This window comes from Capricornis sumatraensis, chromosome 1, assembly GCF_032405125.1.
Source record: "Capricornis sumatraensis isolate serow.1 chromosome 1, serow.2, whole genome shotgun sequence".
NCBI lineage: Eukaryota > Metazoa > Chordata > Mammalia > Artiodactyla > Bovidae > Capricornis > Capricornis sumatraensis.
This window is the reverse complement of record NC_091069.1, coordinates 172,462,254-172,486,466: the sequence shown is the minus strand read 5'-3', so window position 1 is coordinate 172,486,466 and position 24,213 is coordinate 172,462,254. Positions and strand designations below refer to the sequence as shown.

Genomic DNA, 24,213 nt, shown 5'->3' with positions numbered 1-24,213 from the left:
CTGAATCAGCAAAGACTATAAGAGAAGAACTCTATTCTAACTGGGCCTTGTCGGTGAGAGATACTGATATAGAGAATAGAAGGAAGAGTTGGTGACGTCATCCTCATCAGGAAAACTGTACAGTTCCATGATTTGGGTGATGTCAAGTGCATCAGAGTACAGAGCAGGAACTGAGGCCACTAGCCTCTCCAATTGAGGATCTTGCATTTGGACATCACTTGTAGGAATCTCCATGATCATAGGGTCCCCTGCCCAGGGGAAAGGGTCTAAGGGCTGAGATGAGAGGGAGTTATAGGAATCTGAAACTTCAAGGAGAAAAGAATGAGGGCTGGTTGATGCTGTGGGCACATCCTTGGCTGGAAGGACCTGGCTTGGTGGCTTTAGTGATTGCTGCTCTTGCTGCTGCTGCTGCTTCCTCATTTTGAACCGCCGGTTCCTGAACCAAATCTGGAGTGGGGAAAGAGAGGAAATTATGGTCTGTTACTGGAGAAGGGGTTTGAGGCTTTTCCTGAGTCAAAAAATTCATATTGTAACTCTCATGTTCTCTCCAAGTCACTATGATACTGAGTTCTGAGAAAGCAGAGGTAGGTAAGAATGGAGTCAATAGTAACCGTGACGGATCTGGACTGGGCCCCGGAAGAAAAAGAAACAAAGGAAGTATTTTTCAGAGGTTGTGCTGGGAGCTCAGAGAAAAGGTCCTAAACTCTAGAAAAGCAAAGGAGAGGTGCAGAATTCGAACTGAAGGATTTTCAAAGACTATTAGAAGGCTTCTACAGTGAGATATTAAGAAGAGGTGGCAAGAATACATAGAAAAACTGTACAAAAAAGATCTTCACGAGCCAGATAATCACTATGGTGTGATCACTCACCTAGAGCCAGACATCCTAGAATGTGAAGTCAAGTGGGCCTTAGACAGCATCACTACGAACAAAGCTAGTAGAGTTGATGGAATTCCAGTTGAGCTATTCCAGATCCTAAAAGATGATGCTGTGAAAGTGCTACACTCAATATGCCAGCAAATTTGGAAAACTCAGCAGTGGCCACAGGACTGGAAAAGATCAGTTTTCATTCCAATCCCAAAGAAAGGAAATGCCAAAGAATGCTCAAACTACCTCACAATTGCATTCATCTCACACGCTAGTAAAGTAATGCTCAAAATTCTTCAAGCCAGGCTTCAACAGTGCATGAACTGTGAACTTCCAGATGTTCAATCTGGATTTAGAAAAGGCAGAGGAACTGCTAACATTCAATGGATCATCGACAAAGCAAGAGAGTTCCAGAAAAACATCTATGTCTGCTTTATTGACTATGCCAAAGTCTTTGACTGTGTGGATCACAATAAACTGTGGAAAATTCTGAAAGAGATGGGAATACCAGACCACCTGACCTGCCTCTTGAGAAACCTCTATGCAGGTCAGGAAGCAACAGTTAGAACTGGACATGGAAGAACAGACTGGTTCCAAATAGGAAAAGGAGTACGTCAAGGCTGTATATTGTCACCCTGCTTGTTTAACTTATATGCAGAGTACATCATGAGAAATGCTGGGCTGGATGAAGCACAAGACGAAATCAGGATTGCCAGGAGAAATATCAGTAACCTAAGATATGCAGTTGACACCACCCTAATGGCAGAAAGCAAAGAACTAAAGAGACTCTTGATGAAAGTGAAAGAGGAGAGTGAAAAAATTGGCTTTTTAAAGCCCAGCATTCAGAAAACTAAGATCATGGCATCTGGTCCCATAACTTCATGGCAAATAGATGGGGAAACAGTCGAAACAGTGGCTGACTTTATTTTGGGGGTCTCCAAAATCACTGCAGATGGTGACTGCAGCCATGAAATTAAAAGACACTTGTTCCTTGGAAGAAAAATTATGAACAACCTAGACAGCATATTTAAAAGCAGAAACATTACTTTGCCAACAAAGGTCCATCTAGTCAAGGCTATGGTTTTTGCAGTGGTCATGTATGGATGTGAAATTTGGACTATAAAGAAAGCTGAGGGAGGGCTGAAGAATTGATGCTTTTGAACTGTGGTGTTGGAGAAGACTCTTGAGAGTCCCTTGGACTGCAAGGAGATCCAACCAGTCTATCCTAAAGGAGATCAGTCCTGGGTGTTCATTGGAAGGACTGATGTTGAAACTGAAACTCCAATACTTTGGCCACCTGATGGGAAGAGCAGACTCATTTGAAAAGACCCTGATGCTGGAAAAGATTGAGGGCAGGAGGAGAAGGGGACGACAGAGGATAAGATGGTTGGATGGCATCACCAACTCAATGGACATGGGTTTGGGTGGACTCCAGGAGTTGGTGGACAGGGAGGCCTGGAGTGGTTCATGGGGTCACAAAGAGTTGGACGCGACTGAGTGATTGTACTGAACTGAACAGTGAACAATATTGTAACAAAAACTTGGGGGCTCAGCAGACTCAAAGGTTGGAGTTGTTGTCTGTTGGTAATGTTGTGAATAAATGATTGCAGGGTTTTGCTAGAGAAGACCCTAAATGAGAGTGTCTGGATGAGAGCATTTCTCCTATGTGAATTCTGTCATGCCTCTGGAGTTCCAATTCCAGTGATACCTACATGCATTATCTCTGTAACCCAGCCACTTTGCTCCCAAACCTCAGTTTTCCTCATCTTTTAAACTAGATGATAATAAAGCCAACATGTATTAATACAGCGTGCCCAGCTCAGTACTAGCACACAGCAGGGACTCAATAAATGAAGTGTTACTGTTTTACGGAGGGAATTTCCAGGCTGAACAGTAGAATGTTATTTGAATGAGGGTTCAAAGCACATCTCCGATGATCAGACAGACCTTTACTGTTGACTCTGGTAGATTGAGTTTTAAAGCAAGTTCTCTCTGGAGGTTTTTATCTGGAAACATGTTGCAGCTAAACAGAGCCTCCAACTCCTTATACTGTGTGTGGGTGAATGAGGTGCGTTCATGACTCTTCTTCCATTTTGCTGTGGAGCAAGAGATAGAGAGGAGGTGGTCACATAACACAATTCCCTTCCCACTCAAATCTCCCAGGACACCACCGCTGTGAATTTCCTGTGACCTCTCCCCTCAACCAGGCTTGGAATCCAGATTAAGTAAATTCCTGGGTCTTGACTCTAGGAGGCTGAGTCCTGTGAAATTTAGTTTGTTCCTGTTGGGAAATGTTACCTCTTTAACTTTCTCTGTACTCAGTTCTGTCTGTCCTGCCTAACCTCAGGGCAGCAGACAGTGGTCTCCCTTGTCTTCTTTCCCACACTTTGTTTCTTTTAGAAACTGAGAAGGAACCTCATGTACCCTACACCTGAATATATAACACATTCTTCAAAATGGTTTCCTCTTTTTATTTATTTATCAGAAACCTAGTCTATCTAATTTGGAAAATGGGATTTTTCTTCTCCAGGCTTTATGAAGCTCTATTCCCTCCTCTGGAAAGAGGTTCATAGAAATGAGATATAACTAAAGATGTGGAGACAATTGAAAAACTATGGAATATTTTTTTTAATGGCTATGGAGAGAAGGAAATTTTCTAAGAACACATGATTAAGAAAATTTGCTGAAAAAGAGCTGCAGACACTTGAATAGACTAAAAACAACCACCCCAAAACCTAGGTAAGTTATAGAATTCAAGCCAATGCTGTGCGAATTCTCCTGTTACATGCCCATTTCAGTACAAGGAGGAAACCTTCACTCGGGCCTCATTTATGTCTTTGAAGTTCCTAACATCAATACTAAAATCAGACAAGAATAAACACTACCAATAAAACTATAAGACTAACTCCAGGAGTTGGTGATGGACAGGGAGGCCTGGCGTGCTGCGATTCATGGAGTTGCAGAGTCGGACACGACTGAGCGACTGAACTGAACTGAACACCACTTATGACCATACATGGAAATACCTCTTATAAAATGTATTAATATAATCACATATTTGTTGTTGTGTTGTTGTTTAGTCACTAAGTCGTGTCTGATGCTTCTGTGACCCCATGGATTGTAGCCCACCAGGCTCCTCTGTCCATGGGATTTCCCAGGCAAGAATACTGGAGGGGGTTGCCATTTCCTTCCCCAAGGGATCTTCAATCTTTCTGACCCAGAGATGGAAGCTGAGTCTCCTGCATTGGCAGATGGATTTTTTACCACTGAGCCACCAGGGAAGCACAATCACATATATAAATGTACATATGCCTAAACTTATAGTATCTAATTTAATTTTAAAGTTCATATACAAGTATTTTAAATCAAATATAGAAAATATTGAGCTTCCTAGTTGACACTAGTTATAAAGAGTCCACCTTCCAATGCAGGAGATGCAGGAGACCTGGGTTTGGTCCATGGGGTGGAAAGATCATCTGGAGTGGGAAGTGGCAACCCTCTCCAGTATTCTTGCCTGGAAAATTCCATAGACAGAGGAGCCTGGCAGGCCAAAGTCCATGGAACTGCAAAGAGTCGAACATGACTGAGCACAGCACAGCATATAAAGTATTAATTTATAAATATTTATTTTTCTACTCACAGTTTACAAAATTATTCAAACTGTTTGCATTTACCTTAAATATCCATGTCTTCATTGACACTCTGATCCTATTAATTAAACAGTGTAGTTTTACCAGGCACAGTCTTTACTTTGAAATAAATTTTTTTGTGATATAGCACTTTTGTAATGTGTTTGTGAAATGCCATTACTAGAAATTTCATTTTAAGTTACAAGAAACTTATATAATATTAAGATAACTGTTTTACCCCAACATTCATCCTGTAGGGTATATCTGATCTCTACAACTTACTAGTTACCATATTTAAAACAAGGAAATGTTTTGTTCATGCATTTGGGTAAGTCGTGTATGGAACTGGTACAAGATTGAAGCCATCTTTGTTCCCCAGCCACTTAATTACTCTCTAGAGTTGTTCTGTATACTACTGTAGCCACTACTCAACACAGCTATCAAACACATAAATGTACCTAGCTCTACCAAGGTACTGAATTTTTAATTTTATTGAATTTTAGCTTAAACTTTAAATGCTGACATTTAATCCAGTTTTTGGGAAGCTTTTTAGTATGCTTAGAACAGCTTGCATATGTGAATATACTCTTTCAACTGTAAATTTTATGAATTCTAAATTCAGAGTAAGTATTTCGATGAAAATTTAGCATTTAGATTGTGATATGCCAATAAATACAAATTATTCACTGGATTTCAAAGTTTTGATATGAACAAAAGAATGTAACTATCCATTGGACTACATTTTGTCTGTTTAGCAAAAAGATGTTATGGGTTAAGATGTGAAATCATATATATAATATCAGATTTTTAATTATGTATTAAAAATAAAATAAAGGCTTTAAATTTATTATCTCTTTGTATATTAAACATAAATATAAAAGTAAATTAAATAAAAAGCTCATTAACCTTTGTGTATATGTTTAACTTTTTACATACTCTTAAATTATTATCAGCTTGCTCTGTGTTTTTTGTAATGTTACCCCTTTTAGTAAGGCTATAACATTTTTTTTTTTCCTTAAAGATTTATTCCTATATCCTGGTGTAATAATCAAATTCTTCTGAAAACTCATTTCTGGTATTTATCAAATGGATCTTGGAGCTGTTGATTGTGGCTTCCCAATTATCTGTGCACAAAGATTCAGAAGGAAGATAGCAGGTAATTATCAAGGCTTAAGACAAGGAGGAAACCACCACCCCCTCCCCAACCATCAATAAGGATACACTGTAAAGTTGAGAACATTCTGAGAAAAGCCATCTGTGAAAAGATGCTTTTAGACCTACAAAAGTTGAAATAATCCATCACCAGCCAATCTGTACTATAGGATATGTTATAGGTCATCCTTCAGACAGAAGGAAAATGTCATCTATCTGAAAGGACTTGTATCTGTAATAGACATCTCAAAATAAGACAACAAATATTCCGATTAAAAATCCTATTATTCTAGTTAATAGATTTGAATGAGCTTTTCAGCAAAGATGTATAAATGGACATGCAGAAGAATGTAGAGAAATTGGAATGTTCGTACAACAGCTGGAAACTGCAGATTGGACTGTGAAATGACAGTCACTTTGAAAAACTGTCTGGCAGTTTCTTCCTAGGAATCTACCCAAGGGAATAACAGTTATCTATGCAAAGATGTATACCCAACTCTTCATAGCAGCATTGTTCATAACTGCCATGTTGATAACAATCCAAATCTCCTTATTGAATGAATACACTACACAGACTGTGTATTCATCCAATGGAATGCCATTCAGCAATAAAAGTAATGGATCACTGATGCATTTTACAATTTGAATGAACCTCAAAATCACTATGCTAAAGAGATATATATTTGCTGAGACTGAATGATAGACTCATGAAATTATACTATTCTGTTTTTATTTTATTTTTTTTGGCCACACTGCACAACTTGTAGGATCTTGGTTCCCCAACCAGGGATTGAAACCAGGCTGCAGTAGTGAAAGCACCAAAACCTAACCCCTAGACCACCAGGGAACTCCTCTCTGTTTTTGTTTATATTCAAAATTTTCTATATAGTAAAATGTTAAATAAACAAGTAAAATGTAATATTCAGCGATTATTTTTTCCAAAAGGAAATGGATTCATCCTGAGATGAACTGTTATGAGCAGGAACTATGTTTGTTAAGGTAAGTGCTGCAAGTGAAGTGGAGTTTGTTGTTCGTTTGCTCAGTTGTGTCCAACTCTTTGTGACCCCATGCACAGCAGTACGCCAGTCCCTGTCCTTCTGTCCTTCACTATCTCCTGGAGTTTGCTCAAACTCATGTCGATTGATTTGGTGATGCCATCCAACCATCTTATCCTCTGTCGCCCCCTTCTCCTCCTGCCCTCAATCTTTTCCCAGTGTCAGGGTCTTCTCCAATGAGTCAGCTCTTCGCATCAGGTGGCCAAAGTATTGGAGCTTCAGCTTCATCGTCAATCCTCCCATGAATATTCAGGGTTTATTTCCTTTAGTATTGATTGGCTTGATCTCCTTGCAGTTCAAGGGACTTTGAAAAGTCTTCTCCACACCACAGTTCGAAAGCATTGATTCTTTGGTGCTCAGCCCTTTTTATGGTCCAGCTCTCACATTCATACATGACCACTGGAAAAACTATAGCTTTGACTATAGGGACCTTTGTCAACAAAGTAGTGTCTCTGCTTTTTAATATACTGTCTAGGTTTGTCATAGCTTTTCTTCCAAGGATCAAGCATCTTTTAATTTCATGGCTGCAATCACCATCCACACTGATCTTGGAGCCCAAGAAGATAAAGTATGACACTGTTTCCATTTTTTCCCCATCTATTTGCCATGAAGTGATGGGACCAAATGCCATGATCTTAGTTTTCTGAATGTTAAGTTTTAAGCCAGCTTTTACACTCTCTCACTTTCATCAAGAGGCTCTTTAGTTCCTCTTCACTTTCTGCCATAAGGGTGGTGTCATCTACATATCTGAGGTTGTTTTATTTCTCCTGGCAATCTTGATTCCAGCTTGTGCTTCACCCAGCCCTGCATTTCACATGATGTACTCTGTATAGAAGTTAAATAATGGTGACAATATACAACTTTGACACACTCCTTTCCCAATTTGGAACCAGTCCATTGTTCCATGTCTGGTTTTAACTGTTGCTTCTTGACCTTTATACAGGTTTCTCAGGAGGCAGGGAAGGTGGTCTGGTCTTCCCATCTCTTGGACTTTCCAGTTTGTTGTGATCTACACAATCAAAGGCTTTAGCATAGTCAATAAAGCAGAAGTAGATGTTTTTCTGGAACTCTCTTGCTTTTTCTATGATCCAACAGGTATTGTAAATTTTATCTCTGGTTCTTCTCCCTTTTCTAAATCCAGCTTTTATATCTAAGTTCTTGGTTCAGATACTGTTGAAGCCTAGCTTAAAGGATTTTGAGCATTACCTTGCTGGCATGTGAAATGGGAGCAATTGTGTGGTAGTTTGAACGTTCTTTGGCATTGCCCTTCTTTGGGATTGGAATGAAAATGGACCTTTTCCAGTTTGTGGCCATTGCTGTTTTCCAAATTTGCTGTTATATTGAGTGTAGTACTATAATAGTAGAAATTTTGTTACAAAATGTAGTTTTCTAGAAATGTGATCACAGATTAGTTCAATTCTTCACCTTAGTTTTATCAAGCAAAGGAATGCCCTGAATGTCTATTTACTTTATAATAAAAATTGTAATGTATTACATGAATGTATTAATTTAAGTCATTACTACACATGAAACAATAATACATACCACATAACATGTCCTGCATTAATATTTTATTAATTTTGTTATTGTAGGATATTTGTCAGTAAAAATGAAGTCTTTGCTTGAAGTTACAAACTACATTTAACATAGACTGTGTAACTTCATCACATTTCTGATAATTAGTTCATTGCCCATGACTCTACTGATCTTTTATAACAATTAACCTACTCAACATATCAAGTGTAAATTAGGAAAGTGTTGCCAGTTAATTAGCTAAGTGGTTTTATAGAAAATAATTCTTCTATAAGATTTATTGCATGTGGGTTGATCACACACACACACACACACACACACACACACACACACCGCGACTGATAGAGACCTACTGTACAGCACAGGGCACCCTATCCTATATTCTGTGATAACATATATGAGAAAAGACTCTGAAAAAGAATGAATATGTGTATAACTAAATCATTTTGCTGTACACCTGAAACTAATACAGTATTGTAAATCAACTATACTCCAATAAAATTAAAATATTTTTAAAAATCTAATATGTGAGGGAAAGGGGTTGCATATCAAAAGTTTCTTTCTTCAAACAAATATTTGATGGATTCCCACATATCTACTGAAATAAAAACTAATACTAACAACAAAACCAAAAAACCATATTGCTTACTCCTATTTCCCAATATAATACGAACAGGAGGTATACTTTGTTGAAAACTAATAAATTTATACCTTTCACTGTTGAAGGCCTGGGTTTGATCCCTGGTTGGGGAGTTAAGATTCCACACGTCGTAGGTCGTGACGAAAAAAATCCTATGTACAATAACATCAAAATATATATTATAAAATGCCTAAGAATACATTTTAATGAAATGTATAAGGACTATATGATATAATCTATAAAATTGTTTTAAAGAGCATAAATGACTTAATTAGAGAAATATATTCTTAAATGACTAAACATTTAAAATGTCAACTTCTCCTTCCAAATGACCAAATAATTTCATTTTAAGCTTAATCAACACCTAAGTAGAAATCTTTACTGAGCTGGACAAGCTGATCCTGAAATTGAGAAGAGAGGGCAAAACTTGCCCAGAGTTGGGCTTCTAAACAAACCAGCCCTGGCAGCTGCAGCAACAGGACAGACTGGGTGACAGAAGCATCGACGCAGAGGGAGCTCTTGGCTACCGGGCCCCACAGACAGTGTGAGAGGTACTAGCTCTTACGAGTTTGCACTATGTGTGAGTATAAGCTAGCAGTTCTTGATTCAGGAGTCATTGGAAAATGGACTCTCACTGTACACTTTATTCAAGGAATTTTTGTTGAAAATATAATCCTACCATAGAAGATGATGATAGAAAGCAAGTTAAAGTAGATGCAAAACAGTATACGCTTGAAATCTTGGATAATATAGAAATAGGCCATTTACAGTGATGATAGATTTGTACATGAAACATGGACAAGGCTTTGCTTTATTTTATTCCTACACAGCACAGTTCACATTTAATGATACAAAAGATCTGAGAGAACAGATTCTTTAAGTTAAAGACGTTGATGATGCTCCAAAATTCTGGTTGGTAATAAGTGTGATGTGGAAGATGACAGAGTTGTAAGAAAGGAACAAGTTGAAGTCTAGCAAGAAAATGGAACAACTGCATGTTCTTAGACTCCTCTGCAAAATAACTGTTAATGAGATATTTTATAATCTAATGTGGCAAATTAGTAGGAAAACTCCACTGTCTGGGAAGGCCTGCAAAAAGTCTCCATGTTGTCAGCTTTAATATGCTAAATGAATTGTAACTCTGAGCCAAGTCTGAAGAAATGTTGCCCAATACAACAGTGCTACCAGTTATAGACTACTTTGAGTAGTATTGACACCTTTAACAATATTATCTTCCAATCAAGCACACAGAATGTTTTTCTGTGTATTTCTGTACTCTTAATTCTCTAACCCGGGAAAATATCAAGATTCAAAACTGAAGTATGGTTTCTACTGAATGGATATTGCTTTTCACCATCATAAAACATAAAAGTTGAAAAATCGTCAGTAGAACCATCATAAGTCAGGGACTGTCTGTACATATTTCAGAATTCATCAAGATACAACTTTGACTAGGAAAACTTTAAAGTTATTTACTTTGCTGCCTGAATAAAATGAGAGTTCTGTTACTAAGGTACAATTTATAAAAATAAATCTGTAAATCTGTGTATGTATTAATACACAACTACTCTCTCTATATAAAATGATATTTTTCCTGTTTACCCACAATATTGGACCACAATATTCTTGTGTGATATTGTGATGTATAACACATATATATTTTAGTCTTTGTCCATGGCTCCTGGCTCACAACTCCCCAAATTCTTAGAATTTCCTAAGCCATCAGAGCATGGGAGCATCTTTTGTTATAATATTTCTGTCTTTTTTCCTCAGCTTTTGAAATTTCTCCAGAGCCATCAAGGTGAAATGAATGTCTTGATATTCACATTAAGCTCTTTTCAACCACAACTGACTTCATGTTAATGAAATGGCCTTAACTGATTTTGTTAATGAGGTGACTTTTGGAAACCTTCTAAAGATGGGAGACTAGTTGCCCAGGGAACCAACTCTGATTAGAGGACTGGAACTTTCAACCCTACATCATGATTTTTAGGGAGGGGAGAGGGGCTGGAGTTTGAATCAGTCACCAATGGGCAGTGATTTAGTCAATTAAGATTACGTGATGAAGCTTCCATTAAAAAAAGCAAAAAGGATAGGAGGGTTCAGAGAACCTCTAGGCTGATGAACCAGATCACATCCACAGGCTGCCTGCTGCTAAGTCGCTTCAGTCTTGTCCGACTCTGCGACCCCATAGACGGCAGCCCAACAGGCTCCGCTGGCTGCCTAGCCAGATCTAAACTCATGAGCACAGAAGCTCTTTTGTTTGAGTCCTGTGTATGTCTTCATCCAGCTGTTGATTCTTATTCTTTAATATCCTTTGTAATGAAATGGTACTCAGGTAAGTAAATGGGCTTCCCTGGTGGCTCAGATGTTAAAGCGTCTGCTTGCAATGCGGAAGACCTGGGTTTGATCCCTGGGTCGGGAAGATCCCCTGGAGAAGGCAATGGCAACCCACTTCAGTATTCTTGCCTGGAAAATCCCATGGACGGAGGAGCTTGGTGGGCTACACCCCATGGGGTCACAAAGAGTCAGAGATGACTGAGCGACTTCACTTTCACTTTCAAGGAGGGTGTCATGGGAACCTTTGATTTATAGCCAATTGGTTAGGAGCACAGACAACCTGGTCTTGTGACTGAAGTAGGAGTAATCTTATGGGACTAAGCTCTTAACCTATGGAATCTAATGGTTTCTCTGGGTAGATAGTGTTAGAGTTGAGTTGAATTGTAGGATACCCAGCTGGTGTCAGGAGAAACGCGGGGGAAAAAACCTGCATAACACTTTATCAGAAGTGTCAGGATTGTATTCTCCCTTGGAAAAGAAGCTTTCTATATTATTCTTTCTCTTTGCTTCAGTCTTTCTCTTCTAGAAGAACATTCTCACTTGCTCTGTATCTTGTGTTCTCAGTTTATCTATCATAATTTGATTAGACATGGGCCAAAGTCACTTGATCTTGATATGAAATTTATAACTTCCCCTTTATGATAGGAATAGTTTTTGAATATATTTTTGAAGAGATATATAAGAGATATAACAGGAAATTCTCTGGCTTCCCAGTGGTTAGTACTCTGCACTTCCACTGCAGGGTTCCTGGCTGGGGCCAAACAAACAAATGAACAAAACCCCAAAACCAAGAGCACCAAAATCACAACTAGTTGTTAAACAACCATAGACAGAAAGACACTGGAACCCACCAAGAAAAGATACCCGACATCCAAGGACAACGGAGAAACTCCAACAAGATGGTGAAAGGGGCTCAATCACGATAAAATAAAATCCTATACCTGTCGGGTGACCCACAAACTGGAGAACAATAATACCAAAGAAGTTCTCGCACTGTTGTGAAGGTTCTAAGCCCCACATCAGGCTCCCCATCTTGGGGATCAGCAAAAGTATTGAGAATTCCTAGGGAATCTGACTTTGAAGGCCAGTGGAATTTGATTATAGGACCTCCATAGGACTGGGGGAAACAGAGACTCCACTCTTGGAGGGTGCAAACAAACCTTGTGTGCACCAGCACCCAGGGAAAAGGAACAGGGACCCCATAGAACAGTGAGTCAGACCTACCTGTGAGTGTCTGAGGACCTCATGCAGAGCTGTGGGTCAGCAATGGCCCACCATGGGGACAGGGGCACTGGCAGCAGCAGTCAGGTGGAAATGCTCTTGGAGGTTGCCAATTGCCATACCATAGAGCCTGTAGACTGCAGGACTGGGTTACCTCAGGCAAAACTAACAGGGAGGGAGTGCAACCCCACCCATCAGCAGACAATTGGATTAAAGTTTTACTGAGCATGACCCTGCCCACCAGAGCAAGACCCAGTTATCCCCACAACCAGTCCTTCCCATCAGGAAGCTTGCACAAGCCTCTTAAAAATCCTCATCCACCAGAGGGCACAAGAACTACAATCCCATAGCTTCCAGACCTAGTACCACAATCACAGAAAGCTAACCAAAATAAGAAATAGGATTATGTCCCAGATGAAGGAACAAGATAAATCCTAGATAAGTGGAATGGATAAATGACCTGGAAGGTGAAATGGTGGAAATCATTGTTGTAAAACAGAATATAGAAGAATGAAAAGAAATAAAGACAACCTAAGAGAACTCTGGGACAACATTAAATGCACCAATATTCACATTATAGGTGTCTCAGAAGAAGAGAGAGAGAACAACCCTGAGAAAATATTTGAAGAGATAATAGCTGAAAACTTCCCCAACATTGGAAAGGAAATAGTCAGCCAAGTCCAGCAAGCTCAGAGGGACCCAGGCAGGATAAACCCAAGGAGGAACACACCAAGACACATACTAATCAAACTGACAAAAATTAAAGACAAAGGTAAGATGTTGAAAGCAACAAGGGAAAAAAGACAAATAACATACAAGGGAAATCCCATATTGTTATCAACTGATTTCTCAACAGAAACTCTACAAACCAGAAGGGAATGGCACAATATATTCCAAGTGATGAAAAGGAAGACCCTACAACCAAGAGTACTCTACCCAGCAAGACTCTCCTTCAAATCTGATGGCAAAACCAAAAGCTTTCCAGACAAAGTTAAGAAAATTCAGCACCATTAAACCAGTTTTACAACAAATGCTAAAGGAACTTCTCCAGGCAGGAAACACAAGAGGAGGGAAAGATCTCCAAAAAACAAACCCCAAACAATTAACAAAATGATAATAGGATCACACATATAGATAATTACCTTAAATGTAAATGGATTAAAGGGCTTCCCTGGTGGCTCAGCTGGTAAAGAATCTGCCTGCAGTGTGGGAAACCTGGGAAACCTGGGATCGATCCCTAGGTTGGGAAGAAAATGGCTACCCACTCCAGTATTCTGGCCTAGAGAATTCCATGGACTATAGAGTTTATGGGGTCGCAAAGGGCTAGACATGACTGAATGACTTTCACTTTCACTTTCTTTCAAATGGATTAAATGCACCAATAAAAAGACATAGAATGGCTGGGAGGATACAAAAACTAAGACCCACAAATATGTTGTCTACAAGAGACCCACTTCAGACCTACAGACATTTACAGACTGAAAGTAAGGGGATGGGGGAAGTTGTTTCATGCAAACGGAAATCATAAGAAAGCTGGCATAGCAATACTCATATGAGACAAAATAGACTTTAAAATTAAGACTGTTATAAGAAACAAAGATACTACGTAATCATGAAGGGTTCAATCCAAGAAGATATGGCAATTATGTATATATCCAACATAGGGGCACCTTAATATGTAAGGCAAATATTAACAAACATGAAGGGAGAAATTGACAGTAACACAATAATAGTAGGGGACTTTAATATCCCACTTTCATCAATGGACAGATCAGACAGAAAATCAATAAGGAAACATAGACCTTAAGGAGAAATATCATATGAAATTTTAAATATTTGGAATCTAAAAAGAAATGATACAAATGAACTAACAAAACAGAAAGAGACTCACAGACTTAGAAAACAAACTTACGGTTGCCAGAGAAGGGAAGGAATAGTTAGGGCCCTACTTTCGCTTCACTTGGGAAGATCATGTGAAAAAAAAAGAGGTGAAAATTGCTAAGTTGTGTCCTACTCTTTGTGACTCCATGGACTATACAGTCCATGGACTTTTCCAGGCCAGAATACTGCAGTGGGTAGTTGTTCCCTTCCCCAGGGGATCTTCCCAACCCAGGGATCAAACCCAGATCTCCTGCATTGCAGATTTTTTACCAGCTGAGCCACAAGGGAAGCCCAAGGATACTGGAGTGGGTAGCCTATCCCTTTTTCAGCGGATCTTCCTGACCCAGGAATTGACCTGGGATCTCTGGCATTGTGGGTGGATTCTTTACCAACTGAGCTATCAGGGAAGCCCTATCGGGAAGATACACACTGTTATGGATTCATGTATGTGTATGTATGGCTGAGTCCCTTTGCTGTTACCTGAAACTATCATAACATTGTTAATTGGCTATACCTCAATGCAAAATAAAGAGTTGAAAGTGAAAAACAAAAACAAAAAAAGATATAATAAATAACTATTTTAAAACAAATCCAAAATACAATTAGAGGGTCCCATGTAAGGAGGGCAACAGTGTAGGAGAGTTACACTCACTGGCACCAGCTGGTATCTGTGCATCATCCTGGAAGTTCATGCTAGAATCATCCACGTAGACAAAAGCGTCTGGCAGGGGATTCTCTTGGACTATTTTGTTCATCAGGGGTGCTGACATCTGGCAAGGAAAGTCTTTATGAGAAAGAAGACACTGATGAAATCATTCATTCACTGGGAAGCAATGTTTTCAAGAGGACTAGGTTTACTGTAGCAATCTCTGATAAATAAAGTTAACCCCTGGAGTCTCCACCTCTGATATAAATGATTCACATTTTATACCATAGAAAAATACTCCAGATGTATTAATCAAAAATGAAACTTTGGAAGTATTAAAAGAAAATGTGTGCCAAACCCTCAGAATGGGAGAAAATAATAGTAGATGAAACATTTGACAAAGGATTAATCTCAAAAATAAACAAGCAACTCATTCAACTCAATACCAGAAAAATGAACAACCCAATAAGAAAGTGGGCAGAATATCTAAACAGACATTTCTCTAAAGACATACAGATAGTTAATCAAAATATGAAAAGACTCTCAACATCACTCATTATTAGAGAAATTCAAATCAAAACTACAATGGGGTATCACCTCACACCAGTCAGAATGGCCATCATCAAACAATAAATGCTGGAGAGGGTGTGTAGAAAAGGAAACTTTCTTGCACTGTTGGTGGGAATGCAAATTGATACAACTGCTACAAAAAACAGAATGGAGAGTCCTTAAAAATATAGGAATAAAACTACATACCATATGACCCAACAGTCCCACTACTGGGCATATACCCTGAGGAAACCATAACTCAGAAAGACAGATGCACCCCAGTGTTCATTGCAGCACTATTTGTAATAGCCAGGACATGGAAGCAACCTGGATGTCCATCAGCAGATGAGTGGATGAAGAAGCTGTGGTGCATATACACACTGGAATATTACTCAGCCGTAAAAGGGAATGCATTTGAGTCAGTTCAATGAGGTGGATGAACCAAGAGTCTATTTATACAGAGTGAAGTAAGTCAGGAAAAGACAAATATCATGTATTAATGCATATATATGAAATCTAGAAAGATGGTACTGATGAACCTATCTGTAGGGCAGCAGTGGAGGTGCAGACACAGAGAACAGACTTGTGGACTCATGGTGGGGGAAGGAGAGGGGGGCACGAACACTGAAACATATACATTGCTGCTGCTGCTGCTAAGTCGCTTCAGTGGTGTCTGACTCTGTGCGACCCCATAGATGGCAGCCCACCAGGCTCCCCCGTCCTTGGGATTCTCCAGGCAAGAACACTGGAGTGGGTTGCCATTTCCTTCTCCAATGCATGAAAGTGAAAAGTGAAAGTGAAGTCGCTCAGTCGTGTCGGACTCTTCGCGACCCCATGGACTGCAGCCTACCAGGCTCCTCTGTCCATGGGATTTTCCAGGCAAGAGTACTGGAGTGGGGTGCCATTGCCATGTATAAAATTAGACAGCCAGTGGAATTTTACTGTATGATGCAGGAAGCTCAAATCCCGGGCTCTGTGATATCCTGGAGGGGTAGGATGGAGTGGGAGGTGGGACAGAGGTTCAAGAAGGAGGGGGCATACATATACCTATGGCTGAGTCATGTTGATATATGGCAGAAACCAACACAATATTATAAAACAATTCTCCAATTAAAAATAAACTTAAAAAATATATGTCAACATCTTTGTGACAGAGTAAGGGGATATTTTCTTCAGTAAGATTGTTGAAACAGTCCATACATGAAAAGATGGACAAATTAGACAATTAGACTACATCAAATGACATTAGATTTCTCATCAGAAACTGAGGAAGACAGACAGTAGAACAAAATCTCTGAAGTACCAAGATAAAAGAATTGCCAACTCATAATTGTATATCCAGAAAAATATCTTTCAGTGAAGGACTTTCCTGGCAGTCGAGTGGTTAAGACTTAGTCTTCCAATGCACAGGGTGCAGGTTTGATCCCTGGTTGGGTAGCTAAGATTCCACATGCCTCATGGCCAAAGAACCAAAGTGTAAAACAGAAACAATATTGTAATAAATCAATAAAGACTTTATAAATGGCCCACATTGAAAAAAAATCTTAAAAAAGATGAAGGTGCAACGATAACATTCTCAGATTAAAAGAAACTATCAGGTCTGTGGCCATTAATCCTGTTCTTTAGAAATATTAAAGCAAGTTCTTCAGGCTAAAGGGGAACTTGGAACTTTAGGAGTGAAGAGCCACAGAAATAGTAACTATCTGATTAATATAATAATATTTGGAGATGTTTTCCATGTCAGACATCTAAATGCTTCACATACATGATTCTTTTAAACCTCAGCAAACACATGGGGAGAAGCACAGTTGTTAGTATCCTCTTATAAATGAAAATCAAGATCTTAAAGTCTGTGCAGATAGACAAACTGGAAAAGAAGGTTTTATTAACTCCTGTGTGCAGAATATAAATCCCCACACACTTCCCCAGGAAGAGCATACTGAGTCTATACCTTGTACGTTCTAAGCTGCCTTAGTCATGTGTAACTCTTTGAGACCGCATGGACTATAGCCTGACAGGGTCCTCTGTCCATGGGATTCTCCAGGTAAGAATACTGGGGTGGGTTGCCATTTCCTTTTCCAAGGGATCGTCCTGACTCAGGGATCGAACCCACATCTCTTCAGTCTCCTGCATTGGCAAGCGGGTTCTTTACTACTAGCGCCACTTGGGAAGCCCGAGTCTATAGCTTAAGCTGGCATATTAAACAAAGAAGTACAGGTTTCATCAGGGCTTCCTCTGGTAGATCAGTGATAAAGAATCTACCTGTCAGTGAGGGAGATATGGGTTCGATTCTTGGGTCAGGAAGATCCCCTGGAGAAGAAAATGGCAACACACTCCAGTATTCTTGCCTGAAATATGCCATGGACAGCACTTACTCAGCAAATATTTATTGCCTGCCTTCTACAGCCTGTTCTTATCAGCCTGGTGATTCTGCAGTGAACAAAACATACAAAAACTGCTTCTATGATAGAGCTTCTGATGATGAACAGTCTAATGAGGACTTTTCAAAGTCCAAGCTAGCACAAACTGGGGAAGTATGCGAGCCCTGTGAAGCAGACACCAACCTTCATAATAAGGAGTCTCACATTTACTACCTGAGTTTCAGAAAGCAATCAGATCACCTGATCTTCCCTCTGTCCTCAATTTACAGTGCTGTAACAGTCCCCTCCAGTGGGGATGGAGCTGAGTGATTTTCCTCTTTTTTAAAATAATTTTATTTTTATTTTTGGCTGCACTGGTCTTCATTGCTGCCCGCAGGCTTTCTCTAGTTGCGGCGAGTGGGAGCTACTGTCTAGCTCCAGTGCCTGGGCTTCTCATTGCTGTGGCTTTAGGCACGTGGGCTTCAGTAGCGGTGGTTCCCTGGGTTCTAAGCGAGGGTTCAGCAATTGTGGTGCTTGGGTATTGCTGCTCTACTGTATGTGAGGCTGAACCCGCATTCCTTGCACTGGAAGGCCAATTCCCATCCACTGTGCCACCAGGGAAGTTCCCAATTTGCATCCTTAATCTTGCTCCTTTGGTCTTTTAAATCCTTTTTGACCACTTAAACTCCACATTTTGGAGCCCTCCCGTCCACCACTTCCCATGCTCACCTGTCATGAATTCCTTTGGAGTGCCCATTTTCAAGCTGATCTATGTGCCTCCTTATGCAGTTCCTTAAGTGTGTTCTTATGGTGAGATACCCTGTATTTAAACATAACTTGATACTATCAGACCCTTGCACCACCCAGACACATCCCTATTGTCCCACCCTTCATTCATTCAATCATTTATTTATTCAATAAAAGTCTGCTTAGAGACTGATTAACTGTTGTTGGAAATAGTCATTATTCTCTTTATACTCAGACTCCCTACCTTTGATCACCCCTTTAAGCTGGTTCCTGTGTTCTTTGATAGCCCCATTTCCTTACTTTTACACTTGCATTATTTAAAGTTATAGGTCTGTCTCTTTAAAACAGCAGCTCAACTGGAGACTTTTAACTTGGATTAAGTCCATTAATGTTTGATAGGATAATGATTAGTAATGTATGTGGACAGATTTCTACTTCCTTATCTTTGTTGTTTTTTGTTTTCTTTTTTTTTGTTTTTACTTTGCCTGGCTTCTATTGGATTGGTTACATGTATTCCCCACCCCCTCCCACAATGGTGTATAAGTTATATACAGGGCTTAAAATCATCATTTGTTTTTTCACATAAATATTTAAAATATTTGGACTTAGAAATTCAAACATTAATCTGTTTCTTTTCTTCCAAACAATGAAATGCTCTTTGAATTTTTAACAGAGAATTCCCCATCTTCATTCTTTTGCATTATTTTTGTCTACTATTTTACCTCCTTTTAAAAAATTTTGTTGAAATATAGTTGATTTACATTGTTGCATTAATTTCTTCTGTACAGCAAAGTGACCCAGTTACCAAACTTGCTTTTATACCCTTAAAAGTCATCATTATTATTTTTGTCTTAAATATTTATTTAGATTTAACCATAGGTTTATCAGGTTCTTTGGTCATTATTGCTTTTTTCACCCTCCGTTTTCCTCGTGGGCACAGTTTTATTCTTTCTGGAGTAGCATCATTAGTAGTTTTTTGTGATGGTCTACTATTAGTAAACATTTTAAAACTGAAAATATATTGACTGCATTGCCAATCTTGCATAATAAGTTAGGTGACTATAGAAATCATTTGAGATGTCTGCTGGAAAGCAAACTTTTATTCTTTTATAGGTAATTTTTCTCTACTCTCTAGTTTCTTTTAAAAGAATTATGCTTTGTCCATAGTTCGTATTTTTTGCCTCTCAGTGTCTAGGTTGGATTTATATTTATCCTGTCTATATCTCACTATATGTCTTCAATCTAAACAGTCTTAAGTTTCTTCAATTATGGAAATTTCTGAGTGATTAATTCTTTGAATATTGGCTTTTCTCTGTTATCTCTACTAGCTTCTTCTGGGATTGCCATTCGATTTATAATAGACCTTATCTTTCTTTTCTTAATATTTTTTAACTGCTGAGCTCTAGTTTAGCCATAATGCTCTATATTTTATCGCTCTGGGTGATGCTTGCTGTTGACCTTTAATTTTGATTTCTTGGTGGTGCTTTGCTCACCCACCCCTGCCATCATTTTCCTCAAAATGATTGAAGGTGTACTCATTCTTTCATTAGTTTTTTTAATTCATCCACTCATCACTTATTTTTCCCTCAAATTTATTAATTTATTATTGACATAATAACATATTAGTTTCAGGTATAGACATAATGATTCAGTATTTGTAAATATTTTGAAATGATCACAACAAATCTAGTTAACATCCTCAGCACACATAGTTTCAAAACTTTTTTTTCTTGGGATGAGATTTTTTAGATTTACTCCCTTGGAAAGTGAAAGTGAGTCACTCAGTCATGTCTGACTCTTTGTGACCCCATGGACTGTAGCCCACCGGGCTCTTCTGTCCATGGAATTCTCCAGGCAAGAATACTGGAGTGGGTTGCCATTTCCTTCTCTAGGGGATCTTCCCAACCCAGGGACTGAACCAGTTCTCCCACACTGCAGACAGACTCTTTACCAACTGAGTCACCAATAGCTTCAGTTCAGTCGCTCAGTCGTGTCCGACTCTTTGCGACCCCATGAAAGGCAGCATGCCAGGCCTCCCTGTCCATCATCAACTCCCACAGTTAATTCAGACTCAGGTCCATCGAGTCAGTGATGCCATCCAGCCATCTCATCCTCTGTCCTCCCCTTCTCCTCCTGCCCCCAATTCCTTTCAGCATCAGAGTCTTTTCCAATGAGTCAACTCTTTGCATGAGGTGGCCAAAGTACTGGAGCTTACCGATAGCTTAGCAAGGTTCAAATATGCAATACAGTATTACTAACTACAATACTGAATAATGTATATTCTGTACATTATTCATCACTTGTTTATAGAATGCCTACTGGGTGACAAACACTATTCTGGCATTGGGTGGGGGAAGTTAATTAGAACTGTAATAGACTTGACTTCCACTTCAAATCATAGTAGCAATCACTGGTTTGTTAGTCTATGCTTCTTTAGACTGGGGAGGAATTCTGACCATGGCCCTTCCCACTCCTCCCATCAGCTAGCCCAGAGGGCATAGGTTTTAGATTAAGCCACTGATCTAGAAACAAAAGACTAGATTCATATCTTGCATTGTGCCAGAAACAGAAGACAAGAAATTCACCATGTGAGAAAAGAAATGTACCCAAAGTAAAGCAAGACAAAATAGGAAAGAAAAGATTTAGGCATTAAAGAGATAACCCAGGAAATGGGATAAAAGTTGGCAGGTGCTCCAGAAAGTGAATACAGTACAAAGAAATCTCACAATTTATGCCAGCATCTTCCTCAAAATCTTATTCGCTCTCAGTACCTCATTCTTACTTTCAGTATCTCTCAGTTATCTATATTTACCAATTTCTGTTTTTCTTCTCATTCTCTTGTACTTCATACCTTATATCCATTCAGTACCTAAGAACTGAGCTCAACTACAATTTGCTTAAGATTTATTTCTGTACATTATTTATCATGGTTCATGTTATGTGCAGTGTGCTGAGTGACAAGCAAGAATTAAAATGTTTCTGCCCAGAAAGAATTTGTTATCTAGTGATTTGATTGGCTAATAAGAATATTAAAAATAATTAAAAAGAAATGCCATTTAATACAGGAATTAAACTGTTTTTCCTTTTCCTCCCCCCACCCCCATTCTGTTAAAATATGAATAAAACTCAGGAGTCACAGTGCAAGGTTAAGCACGAGCACTTTCATTCACTTGGGGAGAATGATAATTTCTTTAATCTTTTGGAAACTATTATAGGTTACTGTCATTAAAATTATAAATATTTTAAAATATTTATATGACATTCGAAATGTCATATAAGCTTTAGCCCACTTTTTATATTTAAGAGAGTTTATAAAAATACGTAAAAGATGTTGTGAAAAAGAGAATATACAATGATACTTACTATGTTTTATTGTAAAAATTTGAGTGAACCAGAATGTCTATTAGTAGAATAGATAAATTGTGATACATTTTCTATATGTATCACAGCAATAAAAAATGAATTTGGAAAACCTACCTTAAAGTATAAGAAATTAACATATCTCAGTTTCTTTACCTCCTTCAAGTGAATGCAACCTTTTTTCCCTTTCTTTCATGCTTGTGGGATCTTAGGTCTCTGACCAGGAATTGAACTCATACCCCCTGCATTGGAAGCACACCACTGGTCGGCCAGGAAGGGCCCTGCAAGTATTTTGTTTACTGCTGTATCCCCAGTCAAGTCCTTAATTTGGAACAAAGTTAAAAAAAACAGTTGTTTAATGAATGAATACATAGATGGATGATAGATAGATGAGTTAATAGGTACTGATTGGGAAGATTCTATCAGAGCTTTTATTTTTAATGATATATTTATACTTAAGCAAATTGTTAATAGGGATTATTTTAAAAGAATGGGATTCCGATGAACTTTCACTTTCTTCATTATTTTTTCATTATTTACAATAATGAGAAAAAATGAAAGTTAAAAAAAAATCTCATTTGCTGAACCCTTTCCTGTCTCTCTCCCATTTTCCAGCCTTCCTGGTTCTACTCTGGGTTTTACCTCAAGTGGATCCAGAGCAGAGCCTATCCCAGCCCTCCCTCAGGCAGCTCCTCCCTCCTTTTCTCCACCCCTCTTCTTGGGTGGATGAGAAATACAGATGCCTCCTTTGCAGACAGAGGCCTGTCTATGAAGAGGCAAGGCTGCAAAGTTGCCCTGGAGCACTGAGAGGAAAAGAATGTCCTGGGTGATTATACCATCCAGGACATTAACAAGGATTTCTAGCCTCAGAAGTGAGCAAGGAGAAAATTGTTGGCAGGGATGGAAACACATGGCATGTGCTGAAAGGGTGGGAAATTGTCTGGAAGGAGCAGTGTTGCTTATTCTCCTCTCTCATCCTGGAAAGAACTGGTGCAAGTTCGGTGGCATTGTTGTTTTCAGTCACTAAGTTGCATCCAACTGTTTGCAACCCCATGGACTGCAGTGCACCAGGCTCCTCTGTCTTCCACTATCTCCCAGAGTTTACTCAGTTTCATGTCCATTGAGTCTGTCATGCTGTCTAACCATCTCATCCTCTGCTGCTCCCTTCTTTTGCCTTCAATCTTTCCCAGCCTCAGGGTTTTTTCCAATGAGTAGGCTCTTTGCATCAGGTGGCCAAAGTATTGGAGCTTCAGCTTCAGCATCAGTCCTTCCAATGAATATTCAGGGTTGATTTTGTTGGGGATTGACTGGTTTGATCTCCTTGCAGTCCAAGGGACTCTCAAGAGTCTTTTCCAGCACCAGAATTCAAAAGCATCAATACTTAGGCCCTAGCCTTCTATATGGTCCAACCCTCACATCCATATGTGACTTCTGGAAAAATCATAGCTTTAACTACGTGGACCTTTGTTGACAATGGTCTCTTCTTTGTGCTGGCATGGTTGTTGAAGACATTATGCCTTCATTCCACCTAATCCATTTATTTATTCTAGATGGCTGGTTCTCCAGGGACACACCCTTATCTTCTGGGCAGGTCCTGTTTTTGAAGGTCTGTTTGGCTCATTCTTCCTCCTTAATCCCAGGGTGGCTCTCTTCCATCTTTCTTCTTAGCTGGGCGGGAGTGTAAGACTCCTCCTAAATGTTGCCTGTTGTTGCTGTTGCTAAGTCAAGTCAAATCTTTTGGGAACCCACTGACTGTATGCAGCCCTCCAGGCTCCTTTCTGTCAGGGTCCTTTTTCAAATATGAAAAAAGAGAAGGCAAAGATATAAAACAGGAATTTTGGCACTTCTCCCAGGAATAAAAATTGTCCATAAAGTACTGGGGGAGGGAGAGTGGAGAAGAGGGGAGCAGAAAAAGAAGGAAAAAGAGAGTGGGAAAATGTGGAAAAAAGGAGAATGGATTCTGGAACCAGACTGTGAGCATCTAGGCTGCACTATAAATGTGGTGTGTGTGTGTGTTAGTCGCTCAGTCCTGTCTGACTCTTTACAACCCCATGGAGCCCGCCAGACTCTTCTGTCCATTGGATTTCCCAGGCAAGAATACTGGAGTAGGTTGCCATATCCTTCTCCAGGGAATCTTCCTGACCCAGGGATCAAACCCAGGTCTCCTGCATTGTAGACAGATTCTTTACCCTCTGAGCCACCAGGGAAGCCCATAGATCTTGGGCAACTCCAGG

The 24,213-nt window shown here is 39.3% G+C and overlaps 1 protein-coding gene and 1 pseudogene across 1 annotated transcript; one reads left to right on the top strand and one right to left on the bottom strand.

Moving 5' to 3' along the window:
- Positions 1–36: 36 nt before the first annotated feature.
- On the bottom strand, positions 37–18,629 carry ARGFX (arginine-fifty homeobox). The gene is made up of 5 exons (XM_068970643.1): positions 18,602–18,629; positions 14,970–15,101; positions 8,947–9,027; positions 2,814–2,962; positions 37–447 (listed from the first exon to the last, which is right to left on the bottom strand). The coding sequence occupies exons 1-5, from the start codon at positions 18,627–18,629 to the stop codon at positions 37–39; spliced, it is 801 nt and encodes a 266-aa protein (XP_068826744.1).
- On the top strand, positions 9,452–9,995 carry LOC138091992 (ras-related protein Rap-1b-like; annotated as a pseudogene).
- Positions 18,630–24,213: the final 5,584 nt, after the last annotated feature.

What these genes read in the sequence shown, in the direction of transcription:
- ARGFX (XM_068970643.1), bottom strand. Translation starts at nt 18,629, where the DNA reads ATGGGCACTCCAAAGGAATTCATGACAG. An exon ending in TCCAAAGGAATTCATGACAG is followed by an intron (nt 15,102 to 18,601) that starts GTGAGCATGGGA and finishes TTTCTCATAAAG; the next exon opens with ACTTTCCTTGCCAGATGTCA. An exon ending in TACCAGAGTCAACAGTAAAG is followed by an intron (nt 448 to 2,813) that starts GTCTGTCTGATC and finishes TCCCCACTCCAG; the next exon opens with ATTTGGTTCAGGAACCGGCG.